General features: G+C 31.4%; 1 protein-coding gene across 3 annotated transcripts in view; it reads left to right on the forward strand.

Annotated features, from left to right (window-relative positions):
* MS3_00004507 (uncharacterized protein) overlaps positions 1-26,232 on the forward strand; it is an 87,818-nt gene that overhangs the window by 47,647 nt on the left and 13,939 nt on the right. The window contains exons 12-19 of one of the 3 annotated variants that reach the window (XM_035734119.2): positions 5,884-6,294; positions 9,312-9,647; positions 10,781-11,138; positions 14,101-14,312; positions 17,537-18,565; positions 19,065-20,107; positions 20,534-20,755; positions 24,040-24,163. In XM_035734119.2, coding sequence (XP_035589166.2) covers positions 5,884-6,294; positions 9,312-9,647; positions 10,781-11,138; positions 14,101-14,312; positions 17,537-18,565; positions 19,065-20,107; positions 20,534-20,755; positions 24,040-24,163 — 3,735 coding nt within the window. Of the gene's footprint in view, positions 1-2,834; positions 6,295-9,311; positions 9,648-10,780; positions 13,442-14,100; positions 20,108-20,533; positions 24,164-26,232 lie in introns of those variants that run through there. The other 2 variants (XM_051212429.1, XM_051212430.1) reach the window with 2 other exon arrangements.

Here is a 26,232-nt window from a genome sequence, read left to right on the forward strand (position 1 = left end):
AATTCTGATGACAGTTCACCATAAGCTCTCACTCGACCATTTGTGTTCGAGTAGAGAGCCTTTATAAAGTTAATGTACTTCTTTGGTACTCCTTCCAATGACAAACACTGCCGTAGAACCTCACGATTAACAGTGTCAAATGCCACTCTAAGGTCGTGAAATACTACGATTGTGGGGCGTCTGAATGTGTATCTATGTTCTAGGACCTGACGTAGTGTGAATATCTGGTTTATACAACCACGTCCAGGTCGAAAACTAGCTTTTCACGAGCTTTGTTTAGGCGTCGAAGTATTATTGAAGCGAATATTTTAGACACTATATTTGTCAAACTGATTCCTCTATGATTGTCACAAGAGGACTTTTGTCCTTTCTTAAAAACTGGCACAATCAGTGATTGAGACCAGTCAGAAGGGATTACGTCCAGTTCCCAAATTCTACCTAAGACCTCAGTTAATCTCACTGCTAATACTGGACCACCATCCTTAAAAATCTCAGGAGTAAACGTGTCAGGGCCTGCTGCTCTCCCTCGCTTCAGATTTCTTATGGCTTTTTCAACTTCGTAAAGAGTCGGAGGACCTACATTAACTTGCCATTAAGTTTGACTGGAGATCGTAGGGAATCGAAGTGTGGCTGAAGGCCAGTTGAACTGATCCCTAAAGTGTTCTGCCCATCGATCCAATCTCCTGGATTGAGCATGTATAATATGTCCATCTTTCTCTGAGATTGTTTCGCTAACAGTCGGTTTCCTAATGGCAGTTTCACTAACAAGTCTTAACAGTTGTCTGCTATTACCTATTGCCGCTGCCTTTTCCATCTCTCTTGCTTTTGCTACCCACCACTGTTCACGATCATTGCGTAGACTTCTTGTCAGCTTGCTCTTAAGCTGACTCCGCTCTTCATTATGTTCAGAGCCGGGTGGAATGAGATTCCGAGCATCTATCAGTGAGATAGATGCTGCTGAGATCCAGTGTTGCTCCCTAACCTTCTGGTTTACCTTACTAGCAGATATCACTACTGTTTCCACAGCTTTTCGGATATCATTCTATGCTGCCTCGGGTTGGGCATCACTTACATGGCTGCCTAACTGTTTTTCTAGTTGTCCCTCAAACATTCTCTTTGCGTGACTATCATTAAGTAGGCCCCTAAGAGGTTTCCTTGCAGCGTCTTTTCTACGTCAAGTAAGACGCAGACAAATACGTGCTCGTACTAGAGCATGATCTGAATCTAGGCATGTGCTCCAGAATGAGCGACAGTCTTCTATCGAGCCCCTTCATCTTTGGCTGATAGCGATGTGATCTATTTGTGTCTAACGTTTGGACGAATTCTGGCGTAATAATATTATTCAGCTCGTAGGTCATTTTATATTGTCACTTAATAGAATTAAAAAAATTAATTTATCCATTTGTTGTTTAGATTGTATTTATATTGTAAAGAAAAGTAACTGATCAAGATACTGAAGTTCGAGATTGTTCTTTTTTGTGCGAAACCAAACTACATGAGCTTTCTTTATACCCTTCCAGCTAAGTGAATAAACCCGTAGGGCAATGCTTAATGTAAGCGTAGTACTATTGAATACTGTTTCTAGTCAAGTGGGTTATGGCATCAGGATTCTAGAGAATAGAATGAACAGCCAGATATTTCCTTTCTTGAAGCACAATCCAACAATGAAAGTTAAATGCTCTCGTGAGAAATAATCATTGTGGCCGAAAAACCTAAGGGGTGTTTATATGGAATAATGACTGAATAACTGATTACTGTATTAGTAGTTATTCACAATTATGTATACGTTCTGTGAATTCCTGTTGTTTCGATACTACCGTAGTGGTCAATATTTTTATCTTATAGTAATATATTCAATAAAATAAATAGTTTAAGATTGTTAAATAATAGGTATTCGATTATTGGATCGTTCTATTTTTGGCGAGACAGCCTTGTCTAGATGAATAACACAGTTATTCATTTCATAGTTCTCAAGACCAATTCACTGTGTTTTCCCTTAAGAATTCCTATAACAACTCAGTTATAAAGGTGTGAGAGGGGACTCAGAGATTTTAACTACTTATTTGATAGATTTCTCTGTGTGTTTCTCTTGCTATTAACGCTCCTATCAAATTGTTGCAATGAATGACGATTTTGATAATAGTTGAATTTTGCATGTGTGTTTATCTATTAGTCTATTTTGTTTCTTGTAAATATTTGCAATCGTATTGTATATTACTTTTGTTATACACAAGTTTGTTTTTATCACATAATGTATACATTATTTATACTGCTACATATATTTTATATAATTTATGCGCTTTGTGAATCATCAGCACGATTACATCATCATAAACACACATATATATATTATAGCTTTCTTTCGTTTAATCTACTCTATTGGTTGTTGTATATTGGATTGTATGGTTTTTAGTGTTGATTTACTTTCCTTCTGTCATACCAAATATATTTTTGTTGTTCATCATATTTAATGTCATTATTTTGAGTAAATTTTGATTATTTCTGCTTGGTTTAAAACAGAAATAAACATATTTTCATATATATGTTTGAATTAGATCATTAACTCTTCTTATCTCATGTGTGAACTCATCTAACTCATTACATACTATTTTTAAGGGTGAATATCAAAATATCTGTTTCATCAAATTTTAACAAATGAGACCCTGTATGAAACTGATGAAATGTAACCATCAAAATATCGTATCTTTAATTTATGTAGCAATTAAACATTTTTATATATATATATATATATATATATATATATATATATATATATATATATATATATATATATATATGAGAGATAGTGGAGAAGATTCGTAGCTCAGGTGGATGATTTTGATGGAGTTTTGTTCTCTGAGCTGGATGGTTTGGTCGTAGAGCTTTTATCGTTCTTCTGAACGACATCATCAGTACAAACTTCAGGTAGAAGTGATGTGTTCGAATTTTTCCATATGTGGTCCACAGCTTGTCCTGTACATCTCGATGTTGATTGGTTTTTATTGAAAATACGTTTGTGCTGATGATGTCGTTCAGAAGAAAGATGAAATCTCCATGACCATGCCATCCAGCTCACAGAACAAAACTCCATCAATATATATATATTTATGCAATGAAATGATTTTCATTGCTTCGATAATCAATTAATTGTGTGCACTTTTATTTATCTAAATAATGTTTCTCTTTCATAATAAATTTTTCTACAATTCATCTTAATTATATCATCATCTGATTGAAAATCATTAAAAAGAGTTATTATTATTATTTATTGGTAATGATCCAATTTTCATGTTGGTTCGTTTTTTTTCTAATAAAAATAAACTAATGACTGTTTTTCACCAAATAATGGTAATAGTGAGAAAATTCTACATTTATCAATTTGTTTCATAAGGCAATTTCATGATGATGTAACAAAAATAGTGTGGTTAATAAAACAAGTTTGCGTTTTTTATATTTTTAATGTGATTTTCGTTATATTATTAACATTTATTCTAATTATTATCATAGTTTGATACACTTGATTATAAATGATATCTGATATATTTATAAAGAATGATTAAACTATCATAATCATATCTAGATTGAAGTTATTACAAATCATTTTTGTATAATGTTAAAGATTTAGTCGTCAAATAAATGATTTTTATCTTCAATATTTTAAGTTATCAGTTATATTTCTTCATTATAATGCTATTTAGACTTTTAGATAAAGTTTTAATATCACTGGGAACTTGTGATTATTAAGTGGCTCAACAAGTAATACATAAACTTAAATATTTTATTTCAACACATAAATATTGGTACAAGAGGGCACCAAATATATATGCCCCATACCATATTTGTGTGTGTGTCGGCTGTGATACTGCCTGGGTGCTAAGACCGAAACAGGTGGTTTTCTTAGGGGGCCACACCCCGAGCCTTTGACCTATAGGTCTAACCCACAAGGCAGTGGAGCATTGTAAGGAGATGCATTCCCATGGTAGCCGGTGACCAACGATTGGTTCATACGCCATTTGTTCCTGCAGGATACTGGAGCCCATGTGCACCATTGGTTTGGGATCCGGTTAAAGCACCGGACATTCGCTTTTCGTCCTCTCATTTTCGTAAACAACACCCGTGGTGCGAGAAGGCAGTGAGTAGGACTTCCCTGTCAGAGGCTGTATACGCGTGGCCGTGTGAGAGCATTTCGAGAGGGAGGGTGGGCCCACCCCACTCTCAGCCATACCAGGGCATTTGGGGGCCAACAAGTAATACAATGGGTAATCAATCAATTTCAGGTACTTACTAGTAAATAAAATTAATTCGTCAGTTGGATAAACAATCTGATACATGTAAGGGGGTTGGTGCAATTAAAGTTGTAGAGAAATATCATTTATGAGGTTTAAACAATAACTACTTAGCGTATGTGTAGAATTTCACCATTTAGGTAGTAATTCCAGATGACAGTAATTCATTCTTGAAAAAGTGATTGATTCATGATATTTCAGTTTACTTGTTCGACTTAGTGTAGAATATAGATAGTGTTCGGAAGGTTGCAGTATTGTTTGTCAATATGATTTATTCTTGAGCATAGTATCTACTATCTGTTGCTTTGAATACTCTATTATTTTACGCTCATTTTCTGTCTATATAAAGCCTAGAATTTGTGCCATCTGAAGAAAATTAAGGATTATTTAATATAATTTGTTCAGTTTTCAGCCATCCTTTTTCAATCTGTGTGTGAATATCTAATTGACTCGTATTCATATTTCTCTTTTCTACGGAACAGCCACAGGCCGTGACTAACTATATTATATTTAGTATTCTTATTTCTCCTAATGTTATTTTTGGTAACATCGGATTAGTTAACAGTTGAATAGTCGATAAATTTGTTATGACTGCAGATTAGAGCGCAGCGAATTATCGATCGAACCAAAGACGCGTAAAACACGTAAGAACGACCTAGAGTCCCGATTGACCCTGCTCCCCTGTCTAGCCCAGCCAGTTAAGTCCAGAACGCAAGTCTCAGCCTCTGATATATGAATCATTATATTTCAAGCATACTGAGTTTATACACCAATGAAACCGACCTCAACGTACCAATAAAATATAAAACAACATTTGTATGAGAACTAGCCAGATGTGGCTGTGAATGAGGGAGGTAGCGATTAACAGACAGGGAATAATTCATGAATGGTAAATCGTATGATAATAGTTCATAGGTCAAAATAAAGCTCATAATAAGATGGGCATGAATATGAACAGTTTAGTTACATAACAATTATACGATAAAAACGTACTCATAATATTGGTCCATAAATGGATCCCAAAAATTACCATTCATTATTCTTATCAGGATACAACAAAATTTTAATGCATAATGTAGCAACACCAAATAATTAAATGTAGTTTTTGGAAAGTTTGATTGTTCGAAGGTTTCCTGGTTAACATACAATAATGTATAGGAGGTTATGGTCAGATCTTAATAGGTTAGTTCATATGTGTGTTTTCTTAATTCTCACTTCGTTGTCTTAATTTTAATTTCATTGAATCAGTTTGTATGTGTATGCTTACGACTTTATTGATTTTCATGTTCATTTATCTGTGTTGTTTTTAAATATGCATACTTTAATTTCTTTCTTTTTACATTTTTGTTCGCACCACATATCTGTGGTATTATAACATTTTTTATATATATTATAGATTTCTCATACTGTTGTCATAGTATTATCAGGGAAGGAATAAATGTGATTATAAAACGTTAGCCTACTTATCCTCTGTTTTACATGATTTATATAATGACCGCGTGTATTGTCAAAACAGGTTTTATCAAATTCTGTCTGTCTATGTACGTATGCATGTAAATGTGTAAATAATCATGTTGATTTATCGTCTTCATCCTAGGAACGTGAACACCATCCATCTGTAGGTGTTGCCCCTCAACGATCTGCCAATGGACGCCCACAATCATCTAGTCATCACTTTCCTCAACATTCACGACCTTTGAATAGTAGTCGTGGACCACCGGCATATAATCAGTCACAACAGCAAATGCATTCGAATCAACCGAAACTGGGTGTCCTAGCTGCTGGGAGTCGTCTAGCTGACGCGGGTGGTTCATCATCTTACGCTGCTACTAATACTACAGTCTCAGATACACCTACAGATAGCCAATCTGTAACTAACAATGAGGTTGTGTCCACGTCATCGTCAGTTAATAATCCGGTCACTACACCCTTATCAGTTATTGGTGCAGTTGGTGATAGTGGGCAACTTTCGCATCATTTTCCCCTACAACATCATAGAGCATCTGTGGTTAGTAGTCGTTGTTGTTCTCGTTGAACATTTCATTAAACTATGTGCTTTGACCTTTTCCCTCATTTTTACTGCTGTGATCAAAAAGCTTATGTAGATAAAATGTATGCATTAAGGGAATTGGATAAGACACTTTTTGATCTCTAATTAGGATGTGTATATTCCATCAGTGATCATAATTGGAAAAAGTCAAATTAATTTGAAAGCTATTACTCATAATATAAAACATAATTAAATAGTCTTTACTAATTTGTCAAGATTCAGCATGTTCTCTTGTGTTTAACACTTAGTTCAGGATTTTTTACTCTGAGTCATAATAAGTTGACTGAAATAGATCGATTAAACTTGATAAAGTTGTTTCCGTTCTCACGTAACAAGATTCTATGTACAGCTTGGTAACCTATTGTTTCCAGTTTTATTTAGTGAATTCCATACTACTCAGTAAGATTTTAGTAACTTCAGTTTAATTCATCAGATCTTATTTCTGAGTTAGCGTTTTATCTTTACCAGCAACTTCTATCGAAGTGCTTCACTATTTGCATGATCTGTTTTCTTATTCACTTTTTCTACTGACTAATTGTCAGTGGAATATAAGTTGTTTATTTCATTTCATCAGTATAATTTAAACATTAAAATATTCACAAATTGTGATTCAAAATCGAATCAAATTCATTTCATTGCATTGAGAAGTGTCTTTATAAAACACAAATTAACTGATCGATAATTCATAACTCAAGATGTTGTTGCTGGACATTATCCTTCAGTTTACTTTTAGTATTTTTCTTCTTGTTTACTATACATTTCTTGTTATTATACATCGTTAGGTTTTCGTTAAATATTGTATTAAATATCGACCTTTTTTGTGTGACGTAGATTTTCTCTTAGATATTGTAGCTTGCTCATTTAATAACTAGAATATAGTTTTTCCTCTAAGTGAATTTCTCTTCAATGCAAACTTCTGTTCCTTTTATTTTGTTGAATTTGCTTTTTCTCAACATAAATTTATCTCATTGGAATTGTTTAGCGTTCAATTAAACTAGGTTTTCTGAAATGTGTTTGTAATTTGATGCATACATTACTAAAAAAATTCGTTATCATGAACTAATTCTTATAGATTAACTAAAACTAGTAGTTATTAGTTTATTCTATAATTATTATCATTAATAAGTCTAATGCCTGTCATGTTCTAAATTGATTACTATGTTCTAATGCGTTTATATATATATATATATATATATATATATATATATAATATACCTATTCATCTGTAGTCAGTCTGTATTATAATTAAGAAGTTCCAACACTGTAGACCATTTTACGTATCAATGCCAAGGTCGGACTTGATAGTTTCAAATAAGTTGAACATTGGGTAGAAAGTTAAAAATAAATATATTTTTTATTAGATGCTAATGAGTAGAGAATTGTATTTAAACCTGTATTAATTAGATTCGGTTATTCATTCACTCTGAAGAAGTGACTTACTTAAAGTCCCGAAACGTCAGAAATACAATTTTCTACTCATCGGGATAAAAAAATATATTTATTATAACTGTAGAATATTAATTGTAATCAATAATTATGTACTAGTTAATTCAATATTGATCAGTAAAGCAGTTAACTTTTTGCCCTGAGTTCTAAAGGTCAGCCATTTATACTTTGTATTTAATCAATCAATTTGTTGGAGAAGTTTTAGCTTAGTGTGTGTATCAAAACACTAACGATCTTAACGGTTTGTCCATAGAATGTGACTGATTTAATCCTAATTCTCGAGTATTGCTTATGTGAACGTTATTGCTTTCTGTCTATTTGCATCATGCTAAGTTATATTTTCATATAGTTTAACAAAAAAAATGGGTGAATGACTTCTCTAGGAGTATAGTTATATATATAAACTAACTATAGGGAGGTTGTTGAATTTTCTAGTTGGAGCCGTGGATACGCATTGCTGAAGAGTCGCATATTATGACGAAACAGTCATACAGTGCTTTTTAGTTTTAAATAGTTGTTTAATTAAGTTCAATCCGTAATGTTAGATATAAAATATGCATACTTTTGTTAGTGAAATGAATCCTCAGAATAACTGGACAAATTTGTGTATTCTAAAATATAGTAAGACTGTTGATTGTAGCTAAATAGTTTCTGCACTCTTCAGTTAATCTCAATAAATCTATGTTAAAAAATCATTGCATTTCGTTAACTTTCGTCAAATTGTACCATCGTCAGTGTACACATTTGCTTATCACCCAGTATTGGTTTATTGGTCACAATTATCAACTGAATATAGTTTCAAATTCCTTAAATAGTTTATTAAATCTCGATATTTTGTATTACTAAGTGCCTACATGGGGATTTAACCGTTAAGGAATTCATTTATTCATGTTACTTTTTGTGTAGATGCAAAATGTGTTTTGTATTTTTGGGTATTTTTTCAGAACGTATTTTTGAGACGCTTTGGTGAAATCCATAAATACATATCGTGTTTTGACTAAAAAATTGCACGCTTTGTGAATGTTGTTAGGTCACACCGCATCCAATCACACTGGAAGTTTAAATACATCTTAGTAAAATTGCGTATAAAACTAAATTCAGAAAAATAATCCGAAACCATTGTAAGGAATCCATTTTATGTAGACCCACTGTTCATGATAAGTATATCACTTTAATTTTATAACGTAAGTTGTCATTTTGTATAAGAATTATATGAGTTAAAGGAACCGATTTCATTAGGTTTACTGTAATGTCTTTTTCTCTGTTGAGTATTCGCCCGTATTTTCGTGTCATATAGTTCATAAGGTTTAATATACATACAAAGTCAATAACCTTCTCTCGTCATTCCACTTTGTTTTCATTTCGTTGTTCTTTTTTCTTTTTGCATGTGTAAGTTTGTAATTTAAGTTTTTTCTTCTTCTTTCATGTATTATTGCTTGCTGTTTTTTGGCTTGACGCATGTTGATTATATTGATGGTGATGCTGGTACTTTCTTTTGTAACAATTCATATGATACCTAATACTCATAGCCAAATCCACCCAACTCTTTTCATCCTACTGTTGTTACTTCTTGTTCCTCATCGTCATCACCATCGATATTTTCAAATGATCATTTGGGCAATTTACTTATTTCACCATTTCGTGCAAAACTTGCCAATCCTGGTCCACCACCCATTCCACTTCATCAGCAGGTTCGTATTAATAATTGTGGATTGAACGGGGGATTACATAATGCTTCAGGAGTGCAACATCAAACTGATGAAGTGAATGGTTCATCTAGTATAGTTGGCATGGGTAACCCTGCTAGTTCTCGTCTTCAGCACATTGTCGCACCGAAGTTTCCATCAACCCGTCCAACAAGCCAGGTATTTTTAATCTCTTATTTTTCCTGTTGAGTTCTCTAAATAATTATCATATAAACTATTTGTTTGTGTTTAGAAAATATCGTTTAGTAAAAAGTTATTTAATGTCTGTCTTTGTAATAGTGATGATACATTGTTGAAATATTTCAACTATTCTTTATACGGATAAATCCAAATATATCTTGAACAAAGTGGTTTCCAACTAACTATCGGGTGAATTTTAGAATTCTTATTATAATAAGTGACTAGTTAGATGAATCAGTTATGTTAATAATACAATGAATGAATGTATGTGGCTTTGGTACTTTATATAGCTGAAGACTGCTCTTAAATATACTAACAACTGTAGATTGTTGTGTTAAAATTATGTGATTGTGAACAATCTACCCTGCTATTTGATTTGTTAGGACGCAAAGACCATCATAACGTTCAACATTTAAAAGTAATAATATTCTCAGTCGTATTGTCAAAATACATTAATGAGCCTTCTGTCTCATTTTCACAATCTTGTCAGTAGAACTAATACTTACATGTAGTGAACATAATGCCTTCAACCATTTTTTTTCCTTGTCAAAATTCACTACCACAATTCTATAATATTTAAGAGAATACGTTTTTTCAATCGAACTTCGATTTTGTGGCGAAAACTTCCACAAAATGAAAACAACAGTTATTAGTTAAACTGGAAAATAATTGTTTAGAATACAAAAGATTAATATAATTTTGGAAATGATGCTGTTCATTCCTTATGTACACTAGACTATAATTAGTTATATTCATATGCCTATTCATATATGACCATTGTTCAATTTTATTATCTGCTAATTTAATATCCCTTTCCCTTTGATAGCGTTGATTTCTCTCAGTTAAATGATTTAATCAGGGAGCTTTCATTGTCATTCTGAACAAGATTTTCAGCCCCTACTTCATATTATTCCATAAGTGTTATCAGTTCATTCCGATGGCCTTGTTTGTCACTTTCATATGAAGTAGGCTCGGAAAATCTTGTCCAGAATTACAGTGAGAGCTCTATATTCGAACCATCTAATTCAGAAAACTCTGCGTCACCAAAATGATCTCCCTGGGCTGAGAATTCCCTCCACTGTTTCAAAAATATCCTTTATCTCTTTGAACAGGCTGTACCACATTTAGATCTTCGTAAACCACCATTAGAATCAGCTTTACCCCAATCAATCATCACATCAACTAGTCCAGTTGCTAACCAACCCAAGTCATCGGTAAACGCAAGTATATCGAGCCCTGTTAATCGGTCTAGTGGAGCTGCAATGGCTTTTGCTGTTACAACTAGTACTACCACCACCACGACTACGACAACATCAGTGCCAACTAGTACAACAACAATGACGACGGTGACGACAACAACAAGTGACGTTTTTAATTCTAACTTTGCTCGTCAATCAGCAACATCAAATTTACTATCTGGATTCAGCAATCGATCTTCAGCACACCAAATATCCTTACTTGGTGAAAATGGTTAGTTTTAATAGTTCTTTCAGCGTATTATTTGCGTGAATATGTATGTAAGCTTCATATAAACTTAAATACTATCCTCTCTGCAATAAAATTGTCTCCTAAATATAGCAGCATATAAATACTTACAATTACTATCACGTAAAACTAAATATTAGTTCAGTTGTCTGTCATAGTCAACATAGAGGCCTGGCATTAGTGTAATCCATGTCACCCAACTCCATTCACTGATCACTATAATCGCGCGCACCTCAACCAGACGGTATGCATCTACCAACATGATTCAGTCCAACAGTCACTGATATCATGGACTGATACCACCTTTTGATTTGGTTGCCTATAACTTTCTTCCAACCTACTTCTATGCAAGCAACCAGCTAATTTGTTAGTTAGATGAATTATCCTCAGTTTGAGCTATTAAGATCTGTTATCCTTAAAACTGTTTCCTACAGCCATAGAGGTATCGATGTTTCTATTCATTTGAAATTGCGATAAATAGGAAGGCTGTTGTTTTGTGAATATTAATAATTAATAAATACATATCCCAAACTAATCAAAAGTTATTAGATGACAAATGCCGTATCCCAACATTATAAAATGTTTTTATTTTCCCTCTAGTAGAATCTATCGTTTTTACAAGGAGTTATTATTGAACACGGAGAAAAAATGAGGGATTTGGATCATTTCTACTCATTGTCACTATTTAGTTCCGAGGACTTTAATCGTGGATTGTATTCTACCTTTTATCATGCCTTTTGACGAGCTTTTATTATCATGTCATAATAATAAATGAACGAAAGAGTAAATGCTCTATCGGTCAATGGAATTTATGTAGTGCCCTACTGGTGATTGCGCGCTAAAGCTAACCAGACGGCTACCAAAAATAAGTCAATTAGCCAAAAAGACTTATTATTAAAGGAATAAATTATCCATTCCAAAACTAAGAATACACATGTTTGGATAAATAGCGTGTTTCTAAGTTAATCTAAGTTACACTCGAATGCGAGTATCCATTTTGTGGATAAAGTAAATCATATTGTTTATCGATTACACGCACCATGCTTTGTATCCGAAGCCGTAAAAATAAGATAAGTTACCGACTTTCGATAAAGTACAGATGTGACTTTGTTTCTGACCAACCAGGTATCAAAATTCAGGTTAATATTCGACAATTGATATCTATTGAAATGGAAGTAATTTTGATAAAATGTTTTAATCATATCTGCTCATCAGTGGTTAATATATGCTTTAAATGACTGTTTAGTTAAATTCTTATGAACTGCGGTCTAACCACATGGGCTATATTGTTTAGTTACTTTTTGTTAAAATTAAATTGATATTAATGTACGGGGATGGTTCACTAAGAATAACATATCAGGTAATATTTAGTTGTAATTAAGGAGAGATGAAAATAAATGTAATCGAATTTCTCGACTTCACATTTGATTTTGATATTTAATTCAATTAGATACTCAAATTTAATACACGATATCATAATACTGTGAATAAATTTCACTTTTATTATCTAAACACATTAAACTAACAAAAAAGTTTTCTACCACATAAGGCTGTTAGTGTGTTTATTGGAATTAATGCTATCAATCGAAACATTAATAAGTTATATTTTACAAAATCTAACATGGTAAGACTTTAATTTATGGACGACCTTTGTGCAACGTCAAAATAACCTTAGAATGTTCACTTATCAAGGTTAAATGAAGGTTATATATAAGTGTGAGGAATTAAGATTAGGATTCACAGTTGAATGTTAGGGCGAGGAATTAGAATGAACATTTTCATCATGAACTGACATAAACTATAATGCCAAAATGGTATTTAGCCAAATGAGTGAATGAATTTCGCGCCAAAATCCAAGATCTGCCATCTTAAATATGATGTATTCGTCCATAAATTATAGTCTCTCTACTAACATTATTCATTCTACAATACAGTTAATGAAAAAACACACAACAAAATTAACCAAATAAAGATAAATTCTGAAAATAGTCTTTCTTCCTTTATAACTGTAGGATAATCACTGTTAATTCTTTCTTTCTCTAAACCTTTGTTTCCATTATATTGATAGATAATAACATTAAAAAAAAGGAATTAACTAGACTTACAAAAAATGACACAAACAGCTATCGAATTTTCGCTTTACTTTCAGTAAAATACATATTTTTTTTATTTAAAAAAAGATACATTGTGTTTCTCTCACTTTTATAGATATGTAAGTTGAGCTCATCATTTTAAGAAAAAATTTCATTCCTATTTACAATATTGATTTTTCTTTAATGATATCAATCGGAAATTATTGTATCATATTAAGTAACTATGCTTCATATGCTCCGTCTTGTAATTTATCATCTTTTTTGTTTTACAATTTCAAGACTTAAAATGAGCTGCTTTATATTTTCGTTTCTTAAAATACCAACTTCATTTGAATGGTAGTCAAAATAAATGTTCTAAATAGAAAATATCAATCGGAACAGTTTATCCATTGAATATTGGTTTTTCTAGCTTACAATCTCTGTGTTTTTTAATCATGGATACCAAATAATTTTATGTAAAGTAGAAAAATGTCTAGATCCACCGTATTTAGACATGATATTGTTGTATGTAATTTTAAGTTATTTTTGTTAACTTTAAACGTGTATAATTACCGGTCATAATGTAATGAGAATACTAGGTGCTGACACAGATTCACACTTTATTTCATTATGCATAATAGGAATTTATTTTTATTCTTTCAATTAAGAAAACATATTTCTTCATTTCGCTTAGAATTTATTAAGCTGTCTCAATTTTGTCTGTTATTGGTTTTACTTATAACAATAATATTATGTATAATAAATTTTAACATAATTAATCGGATATATTTTTGTTTCTCCCCTTTTTCATCTACTCATTCTCATTTGTAATGAATTTCATTCGAACAATATAAATTCAATTATTTTATTAACAGTTTCAACTAAGAACATCACTACAACTGTCACAAATAACAGTACATGTATAAGTAATAATCATAAAATGCATTCAAATCAACCTGGACTTCGTTCACGTGCAAGTAAACAATTGTCTAATCGTCAAAATTCAGGTGTTATCCCCCAAAAATTACATCATGCTCATCATTTACATCAGCAAAACAATCCAAATCACATAAGTAAAAAATCTGAGGTAAGATTTCACATTGTTCTTGTTCATTTAAACTTGATTTGAGTAACTTAATTTGTACAATCAGTCATTGTCTAGCTCAATAGCGTGATATATAATTAAACTTTTTTCAGGGGAAAACAGTTAACAGTAACATACAGTCATGTTTTACATACTGTATTGTAATAGTATAATATCCAGGTTGTAATTTATACTTGTATGTTTGTAGTTAGAAATATTTATCTGTGGGATCAGAACTAGGTTACTGATTATAGCAAAGTATTCGCCAGAAGTTATTGTTTTGTATTTGATCAAGCGAGATGTGATATTTCAATAATTATAATGTTTATTTTATAATTTCCTCCGATTTTTCAGTCGATATGAGCTTGGGTTAATAACCATGTTTAATATTGCTAAATCACCTGCAATCCGTTAATCTGAAATTATAATTTATCTTTTCATTTAATTAGTCTTAATTTTTAACTATTTAAAAGATTCTAAGTCGATGACTATATCATGCTTCTTCATAAGCCGTACCAATACATAAGAATTCTGCAAGTTGAAAGTAATCGGTTACCTCTATAATTCACTTTTTGTTTATACTTTACACTTTGTACGAAAAAGAAAGTGGCATAAATTAGTTTATATATTCGTGATGTACGAAGTACAAAACCCAGTGTCTGTATAAATTTGCCTAGACAGTAATAATAATAATAATAATAATAATAATAATAGCAGCTTTATCATTTTAATATATGCTAACTTATGGTAAATGAATAGATTATATCGATTCAATTATATATGTTTAGTAATGACTTCAATATATTGTTTTCAAATATCATTCACTTTGTATTAACTTAATATGATGATACATGACAACCGGGTTAGAAATCAGTTCATTCATCAGTCCACGGGATATGGGGTTCGTTTTTATTCATCGGTTTATTTTAAGACCTTATTTAGATTTAAGATTGTTATTTTTAAATGCAGATTCCTTAAAAGTTTTTGTTTTAAAAAATATCTAAATCTAAATACCATACTTATTATAATCATATACTTAACATTCCTCAATTTTCCATATTTCCTTCGAAATATATTTTTTATGCGTTATATCCCGATTACTACTACTACTACTTATATTATAATTGTTTTGGGCTTTGTGTTCTTCATTTTGTTCTAATTTCTATCCTCAGTATGTTTATGTGAAGTGTGACAGCTTGAACAACTACATTGTTTATGCTTAATAAATGAATGTATTTTAAAAAAATAATTATGATTCTCTTGAAAATTCCTCTTGATCTTAAAAAAAATGTTCTGGTGGATATTTGTTTGTTGCTACAGCTGATGTAAAATAGTGTCCCTTAAACTTGATTTTCAAGTCTTTTTAAAGTATTATATCTTGTATATGCTTTCTTTTGTTTTATATAAAGTGCTTGCATCAGTTTCTTATTTGTGGTTTTTAGTTTACTAATTTCAATACTAGTGGACGATCGTCATATTTTTATTTCACATTGGGATTAGGGAAATAGTTTTTTTTAACCTTTATTCCATTGAACATTCTTCAAAAGCATTTCTAATGGATTTAATGTAAAAGCAGTGATTTCGTCTACTGATAAAGAGTTGGAAAATTGTATGGAGAATTTGTAGTTTGTATTTCTTTAGATAGAATAACCGATTCAAAAATACTGAGGAATAATATACTTTAGATTTCAACATTGTTACTACACATAACAGTTCTAAATTTCTATATATTGTAGGACAGATGTTGTACACCATTGCAAAGTAGTGCCATGTTAATAGTGTTGTATTCTAAGTACTAAAGGGTTATATAAGGGATTAGTTGATACATTACATTGATCAGAACTTGTCTTTTTTATAGGCATAAAAAGTCATTCATCACATGTTACCGATGCATTTGATTACCTGGTTTTCCCAATAATCACGTCTTACGTATGAATTCACTTGTCTATGTATTAAGTAGTAATGTTTCTCACTACAGGTTATCCATAAAACTTGTAGATTTAGTGGGTAATCATGGTTCTCATTTGACTGTTTCAATGAATATAATTCTTTTTTCGTTTCATATAATATAAAGATATCGCGTCTTGAGGTAAGTGAACTTTGTGGTTTATGTATTGGCGTATATTTGCGAACATGTCTTTTTTAATCAATTGTGTGTGTAAATGTATACGCGTATGTGTGTGTTTGTTTCATTAAATGATTGATAAGGTAAGATTAGCTTTTTTCATCGATTCAATCCGATTCGCTAAAGCCAGTCACACCCCTCCTCTTGCTGGACCCCATAGCCCACATTCCAATTTTCTTGTATGCTCTATAATATGGTATGCTGTACATATGTACCCTTTTTCCTCCCTTCCTTTTACTCTAATTGCTTGACTTATCTAATTAGTTTTGACTAGAATGATTTTCCATAGATATTTGATCAGATTGCTTCATGAGTTAGATCTGTAAACTTTCCATTTTCTTATTTGCATTATCTTATTACAGTTTTACATTTATGTATGTTTTTTTAGAATATAATGTGAAACTAACATATGCCTTTCCCTTTTTTATCTTCTCCCTACTTTTGCTGCGCTTATCTTGCCCATTTTTGCATAATGTACGATTTCGTCGATGGCGGTACCTGTCTTTTACGGATCTGGATGGGTGGGGGTTATGTCATATAATACAATTCACTTTTGATGTTACTTTCTTGTCTTCGTATTCGTTCATCCTCGTTTCATTACGTTTTTGATGTATCACCATAATTTCATTTTCGGCTTGTAATTATGCACCTGTATGTGTATCGTTAATTCGGGTCACTGTGGTATTATACATCTGTTCATCATCTGCTATGTGTTCATCTTCCCTTCTCAAACCTTCATCTTCTTTCACTATATATCATATGGTAAATTATACTGTTCAATGAAACTATCACAACAAACCGATTAATAAAAATGAATGTATTATCACTTCTGCTGTCATTCTTCTATTATTTTGAATTGAAAAATTCTGAATGTTAAAACTTGTGTTGTCCCGTAATTTTGTTTTTTGTTGACACATGGTATCTATATAACATAAACACTGATTGTGTTTTCTTGTAAAAACCGATTGATATGGTAATGTTTTGGATGATAATCTGTCTGTTGGTGTTGTATATCTACACGAATATTATATATATCCATTTCTAAATATAAACGGTCTATTTTTGTGGGTTGTTGGTTGGATCCGCTTTTTGATGATAATAGTATGGAAAACGGAATAACTTATTAAAATCAATAGGAAAAGCATCATTATTACCTGTTCTAAGTAGTTCTGGTGTTAGTAATAGTATTGTCAATAATATTGTTACTAAAGTGGGCACTATTTTGCCAACATTACAAACAAATAGTGAACCGACCATTTCTTCGTCATCACATATCGTTTCATCTTCATCTGCTTATTTATTAACTTCCTCTCCTTCAACGGTTGTTTCATCAACAGATATATCATCTGAGCATGTTAGTACGCAACAGTTTCATATTAATTTATTCCAATGGCTTAAACAAACTCAGTTGAATCCATCGTCTGCATCATTAGTTTATTTAAGAGAACAGCTCCGACATAATTTATTCTCTCAGCGATCGCAGGACCACCAACTACAACAATCACAACAACATCATGGAACTGAATCAACTATACCACTTCCTACAACATTAAACTTAATGACAAAAACAACATTAACTACTACATCAAATATTGTTCATCACTTCCCAAGGCAACAACAAACAAATGTATTGAATGTTTTCAGTCATTCAGATGAAACTGTACGAACTACTCAACCGTTAGTAGATAATGATTGGTTTGGGTCTAATGTTGACTTAATAGAAGTAAAAAATAATGATAATAACAATGACAATTTAACTGCTGCTGATTTATCATTTATTCAGACTATAACCTCTGAATCATTATCAACGTCGCCAAAACCACCTCTAGGTCCAAGATTATTAAGGCGTAGACTACCAAAACCAAGACCAGATGAGTTTATTGTTGTTGAAGAAGGAGATGATGACGAAGAATTAATCGAGAGCGATCAAAATCCCACTTCAACATATCATTTTAACTTAGATGAGATCTCCCGCATTTATGACTCATCTATATCTGTTAACTGGGAAAAAATAGACTTTGTAAAAAATGAACCATCTCAACCTATTACTGAATGTAATAACTGTTTAAATGTAACTGAAGAGGATAATGATAGTCAAACAAAGCCTGAAGAAATGATTAGTTTGCAATCGGTAGGATATTTTTCACTGTGTAGCATCTATGATGCATAAGTGTTATTATTATTATTCTAATGTTTTCCTCACTTACGTGCAATGTACATTCATTTAGATCATTTCCTCTCCCATTCATTTTCGTTGTTAGTATAGTTTGTGTGTTACTAATATTTTTTTCAAATAAATTGGTTTTAACTATTAAGATGCCTGTGATATATTCGTTCTATCATTATTATTATTATTATCATTGTCAATAAAATCTCAGTCCTGAATGAGTTATCAATGTTTATAGTACCCATTGTTTTATATTAGTACTACTGTTAGTAGTACCTATTTGACCTTTTGCTTCACTCTTCATATTGTGGTAACAGTATACATCATAGTTTTGTTCCTTGCGTACTTTGTTTAAATAGCTTTCAATGTTGTAATATGAACAAAAATATCGGTATTGTCTTTTACCATTATCGCAATATGGAATTATTCTCTTATTATTTTTTTATATTTTTTACTCCTGTAGGAACTTGATCAATTAGCCGCACAATTGACTAATTTAGGCGCTGTTTCACCTAGCCCTCATCGACAAAATAATCGAAATCAGTTGAATGGTAAATCCGACACAAAATCAAATGATAAACAACCATCATCATCACAACAACAACAACACTACCAGCAACAAAAATCTTATGAAAATAATAATGTAAAATCATCAACATCTAATGAATTAGTTACATCAATGGAATCAGTATGTGCGGTTGAAAAACTGAATCGATCTAGTTCACTTTCTTCAACATCATCATCATCTTCTTCGTCATCTACCACTAATTCTTCTTCTATATCATCTGAATTTCACGGTAATGAGGGTTCACCAGTACATGTGGAAAATAAACATTCAACAAGCAACTCATCTACAATGAGTAGATCTCATTCTGTTGGTTCAAATCATGAATATCACACGTCAAGCACTTGTTCTTCATCCTCTGCTTCTACTATTTCTTCATGTGATTCTAATCAACGTAAAAATCATGAAAATGCGTGTCGAGTTATACTGAATGGAAAACGACATTCAGAAATAGATCCTCGTCGACTTACTGTTGTTGAGAATGTTCGTGTGTTGAATAACAATAACAACCAAATGAACCATAATACTAATGTTGATTCTAATGAGCTTGATGACTTAGATAGAATACAAAGAGATCCAGTACAATTCATCGCTTCTAATGATGACCAGATTGACGACTTTAACTATGGAGCTTACAACATACAGAATGATGAGGAGGATGACGAGGACACTGGAGGCGGAGGAGAGGAAGAGGAGGATGAAGATGAAGGTGATGTCATCGTTGTTGAAGAAGAAGAAGAGAATGGTGCTGATCTAGAAGAGGCTGAACAGTTAAGGGCTACTTTATCTATTGTTCGTACACGTCAAAGATCATCATGTGATGAATCGATAAGAAATGTTGATGGTGATGTTGGTAGTGCTGTCACAAATGAATCCTCATGCTATGTAGACGATGGAACGTTGTCCAATGCAGCAGTGAGATGGCATAAAGAGGGGACCTTGTAAGTTCTCTAATATTCATCTCTGTTGTACTAGTGTTTCTAGTTATATTTTTCCTCCTACAACATGAATATTATCATGTTCCCTTGAAATTAATTTTATTTATTTGATCATAACCTAATGAAATAGCCATAATTAGTTAGATAATTGATTACGCTGTATAATTGATTTTCATGCATGACTAATTTCATATTTGTTTTGTATTTTTCTTCCCACGTCCTATTCACTGCGTGCCTGTTTTTCTTTTTTTTTGTCTTTCTGCAAATTCTTGCTTTTATATAACGCTACCGTAAATTCTTTTCGTATTTTATTCATGGAATAATCCCTTTAAAAACACAAAAACATAAATTGCTCTTATATGTAACTAACTTCACGCTAATTTAAAAAATATAATAACATTCTTTTTTTAATAATCCTCATTACTGAAGTGACAATGTGGTGCACTCAATAAATCTTATGCCTAATTCACCAATTATTCAGCCTCCACCGCTTCCTCCACGCTCTAAACGTCATTCTTTTTACTTAGAATCTCACTTTCCTAAACCTGTACACCGAACTGTTGTGGTTTCACCGCCATGTCATATTTTATTAGAGTTAGGTTCATCCAATCAGTCAAGACGTTATTCTGCACCAGGTCTTTCAATTTTAAAGTAAGTTATTTTTGCCATTAGTTTTTGGTTTGTTTTAGTTAAATGCGCCTATGTTCTGCATTCCTTGAATTATTTCCCCTACTATCATCACCATCACTACCAAAATTAACAAAGTCAACAACAATTAAAATGTCTTTTTTAAAGCTTTAAAGTTTCATATTTTGAAGTGTTATTTACCCCATAATATATGCATTTGTTTGGTTCAAACTATGTGTGCGTGTGTGTGTGTGTGTATATATGTACTCATACAGTAAACGAACACCACACAAGCTAAGAGATTGTTTTTTCATCAATATTGTGTGATTACAATTATTGCTAACCATTATATTGAATTATTAACAAGTAGTTTTGCTCATTTGATCACTATAATTCTAGTATTTGTGTGTAAGTTTTTTTTAAAATGACTAGCGTACTATTTATGTATTCAGTGTTCCAGTAATCGTTAGTTATTTTGAAATAATTTGTATTGCATTAATTTTTTGTGAATCATTCACCCCTAAATGTTTTGTTTAGTTTGAGGGTTTGATTTCTCGGTTCCCAGTCATTCGGTTGACGATTTGAAAACGACATTGTTTAGTTTTTGTTTAGGAAACCTAATAATCTATCAGTGATGTAACAATAAATATGGCTGTCTTATACATAAACTTGTATTTAGTTAGTGAATTTCACAATTTTTATCGGCGGTAGATCGACTATAAACCGATGCTATTGAGAAAGCACTTGTTTATTGATGGTGATGTTCGATAGTATTTTAACCAAAATTGCAAAATTGTGACCGTTGGGACACAATTACTGTTACACAGTCTAGTTGTAACCACATGTGATTTTTTAGCTTCAAATTTGAATTAATCTGTTAGTTTTTACTAAGAAGGCGGATATTTAAACTAAATTGATCCCTTCTTTATCATTTATTTATTGCTATTCTATTAGTAAGTTAACTTTAAAAAATAACAGAATATTTGACCATAATAAACTTGTTATTCTTTCTATATAATAAACAATCAATAAGATTTAGCCATCGAATGATCATGAATTTATTCATTCGCAGTTTAGAATTAGGTAGGTTAATAGTTAAATATTCATCACTACATAGTATCTTTTTTAGTGATAATAGTCTGTTCTATAAGTTGAACAGTTTTCTTATGATCATTCTGTACTGTCATGTTAACCAACTAATATAACAGATAGTTTAAGATATTCTCTCTCTCAAGTATACTACGATATGTTAGTATGATTATAAGACTAGACATGTTATATCAGATCCGGATTCACGACCTAGAGTATAGGCTAAACAGTACATTATTCCACTTAATTACGAGCAGTCATTTCCAGTGAGTTCGGAGTACAAATCAATGACAAGAGTGGAGATCGCAAATTTAATAGTCAGTAGGCTGTTTTTCCATGCTCAGTGACCAGTCATATCTTACTCCCACTACCAAATATCACCAACTAAATTTTGTGACGTTGTTTGGAATGGACAGTATCCTAATGGTAGAACTACGTTACTTTGAACTACTGAATTGAAGGTTCAAATTCCAACCGACCTATTTCTATCCAGATAGACGGCTTATCTAACTAACTTGAGTAAAACAATATAGGGGTATAATAAGACATTTGTAATTGACCCATTCACCTGCGAGAATATAATAACACAAAAAGGATCCTATTACGTTACATATTAATTTAATCAATTCTATAACTTTGTTTATAATGTCCGATCTTGTCGATTATATCAATGGAGAAACGGAATTTCTAACTTTTAGTACAGTTAGTTTGTTTTTCATAATGATAGAAGAACTGTTATACATTGTTGACACTCATGCACACAGTGATCTAAACCAATTTTTAAGGATTTCTTCCGTTCATATAAACTTGTTTTACTGCCCAAATGTTCGTATTATAAGGTATTAGAAATAAATCCCAGACTAGTCAAGCATAGATACAGACTCAACATTAGGGAAAAATGAATTCATTGTTTATTTCTTTCATACACATTTAAAGTATCTTATTATTCTGCACTTGTTTTCTTCATCTATCTCTTCTCTGCGTAAATGTTTATTTTTCTAAGAGACGTGTTAACTTACATCAGCGCATTTCTCAGTTAATTTCTAGTTTTTCTTATATATTTGGGACAGAATTCTATTGTGTTTTTTTTAGCTAACAGTAGCTCATTATAAGGTCAGTAATTTTATTATTGTCATCTGCATATATATAACTAAAGAATATTTTTGCTGGTAATGATCAGAATTATTCAACGTTAGATAAGTTTTAATAGGTTTTTTTCAACCTAATTCAATCAATAACCAACTCATTATAGTTACTAGTTGTGAATTGTTCCATTTTGTTTTATTACGAGGGTTCAGTTTGATTAATGTTAGTGCTTAGTTTTGTCTTACATAGAGTACCGATAGTTCAATTTAGTGGCTTGATAAGGTGTCTGATTCTATTTTACTAACTTTGATATAACTGACTAAACTGATCAGTTGGTAGTTAATGAAATTAAAATGGATTTCTTCCTAATTGTCTAATCTAACTTACACCAATTTTCTCGACGGTTTTATTTCTTCCTTGATTTTCCCTTCATGGTTTACTACACAGTCATTCGTTTTACATTATGTTTATTATTTTATACTACCGTTTTCAGTGATGACTTATAATGAAAAATAGAATTCGTTTTTCATCTCACCCCTCAGTTAGCTGCTTTTGAATGGTATTATGTTATGATAGAGCAACTTGTACCGCTTTTCAGTTAGAATCACTAAACCCTTGAGCTGTTAAATTCCAGAAGTACACCAATCAGCTTCCTATTAGTACTGAAACATCTCAATCTTCCCTTAAACATTTAATTTAATATTGTGTCGTTCATTTTTTCTGAATTTATCTGTAGTTTAAATTGGTTGTATCGTTTGGAAGTATTTCTTACGGGGAACATTCTTTCATATTACATGTGTCGTTAACATTGATATTTCACTGGATTGGTGATCAGTGAAAGATCTCAACAAGCTTTCATCTATTGCCTGCACAAATGCATAGATTGTATGAGGTCGTTAAAGATAATGCGTAACTATTCACATTCAAATTGATGCAAAATGAGTTGTGTTTTTTTTTTTCATTAACTTGTTACCCGATAAATTAATTGATTGAGTAGATCAGTGAATTCAACCGTATTTTTCTTGTATGATTACTTTATATACTAATATTTAATCTGAATGCTCTTTGTATTTTGTCTTATCCACCACAAATTTTCATGGGTTTGCCACTTCATCTATATGTGAATACAACAGACCATCAGATGAATTTGCCAAAGAAACTTTATGCAGTTTAGCATCGATTATTGAGTCTACATCTGGGACAATTGACCAATCTGGATCTAATGTTAATCCATCAACTGGGAATAATAATGTTAAAGTAAGCTCGACTATCATTATTATTGCTATTATTTTCATTATATCAATTTACCATAATCCTTAAATCACTTTAGTTATTACGATTTGATCTACATCTTTTTTCTCATTTATCTATCTACTGTACTTCTCATAATTTGTTTTTTTGAAGTTGTTGTTAATTTTTAAAAAAATACATTTTCGATTGAAGCACCTTGTTATGTTAAAAGAAATAGTCTTCTTAGACTTTATGTTGCCGATTTACACAGTTAAATTTGTCTGTTTATATGTCAATTTTAGTTAGAGAACCTAAAACTACGAATAATCTACTTAGTATATATCAAATATTCTTTAATTCTCTTAAAACAAAACTAACGATAATCACAATCTGAAGTCAAATTATTGATAAGTTATTCGAAATCGTGTTGTTGAGAATGTTTTTTTTACGATAATGTAACGTCAACACATGAGGAGTATGTTCTGAGAAGTACACCTAATACAGTTGTGTTCCACTGTGTTCTGAAGACCAGTCGATAGGTTTTCTGAATTTTATCTCATAAGAATATTAATAATAATAGTTTTATTTAATATGATACATAAGTCTACATTATGACATCTTCAGCTCATTGCAAAAAAATTTACTTCAGGCATGCTGGGAGTACTGTAAAAAAAATGCAACGTTACTAAAGCCCTCTACATTTTCATATGATTCATACAACCAGGTCCCTAATAATGTAAACACCGGAGAATTGTAATAAGCGTTGTAACAAAAACGAAATTTTAAGCAATCCACCTAATTTATTTGGTATATCCAGATCATATTTAGGTAATTTTATAAACGTAAATTGATAATTCTTAGTTTGTTTTAAAATATGTTTGTAAGTATATTTATGGTTTTCAATAATATTTCCAGGTATATGCACGACAGTAGAAGCCAAATATTTTTATTGAGCATTGTAATCCACAGTTTGATCATTTCAATCAACTGTGTGTAGCTAAATAAATAAGAAAATATATACAATAATAAAATTCATAGTATCCGTAGCCTATAAATATAAGTATTATCTTAATTAATGTATATACCTTATCTTAATTGTTGCTGTGCAGCTATTCGTTTAAGCATACGACCCGATAATTTTGTTATATATGCATGTACAATCTTTCGTTGTTGAATTACAAATACAGTATTGAACATTGAGTTGATCCAGATAAGATTTCTTTTCATAATAATTGCGTTTTAATGAATTTACTGGATTCCTGTAAAGTCAACATTTAACATGAAGGATTTCATTTCAAATATTTTTAATCCTTTTAAAATGAGTAGCATACAAAATCTTCATGTAATTTTTTTATCTTCATAGTGAAATAATTTGTTTTGAATTAAAATTAGTTTGTGCATATTTTCATCAAAATAATCTATTCCATTCAAACCATACTTATTTTTTAAGTCTTTTATTTCTATCTAATCAATTTTAACAATTGACTATTTCGTACTTCTTGATTCTTTGATAAATGTAAACAGAACAAATCTTGATGTTCGTACTCTGTTTATTAAACCAACCATTTGACTTTGAAATGAAATTCACTTTTTTTTCTCTGTCTTACTAATCACAATTAAGTCAAGAACGCAATTAAAAAAGAATCTATTTCATAATTTTTCTCTACTCGTCCATAGTAGTCTAATTGTTTCATTGTTTATGAGATTATCCTTGCTAAACATTTCTCTATAACAGATAAAAATGATCAGTTTATATAAGAATACACGTGTATGTACATATTATACATATATATTCATGGATGGGGTTATATATACAATCATCATTTTCGTATACCGAAGTGTGTTACTTTTTATTATTTATTACATATAAATTCTGAAACAACTGGGCACCCCTCAAATGCTTTGCACCATTTAAATGTAGTATCATTGGGGTGTATAATAAAAACAGTGTAGGTTTGGAGACACAATTCAGCTGAGAATACAATCACGAAGACTTTTTTGAATTAAGCAAACTACAGTAGGACTGTTACTGGCTTTTATTTTGAGCTGTTCACACATTATCACATAATGTAGGTTTGATCACAGCTCAGTACAAT

This window comes from Schistosoma haematobium, chromosome 1, assembly GCF_000699445.3.
Source record: "Schistosoma haematobium chromosome 1, whole genome shotgun sequence".
Taxonomy (NCBI): domain Eukaryota; kingdom Metazoa; phylum Platyhelminthes; class Trematoda; order Strigeidida; family Schistosomatidae; genus Schistosoma; species Schistosoma haematobium.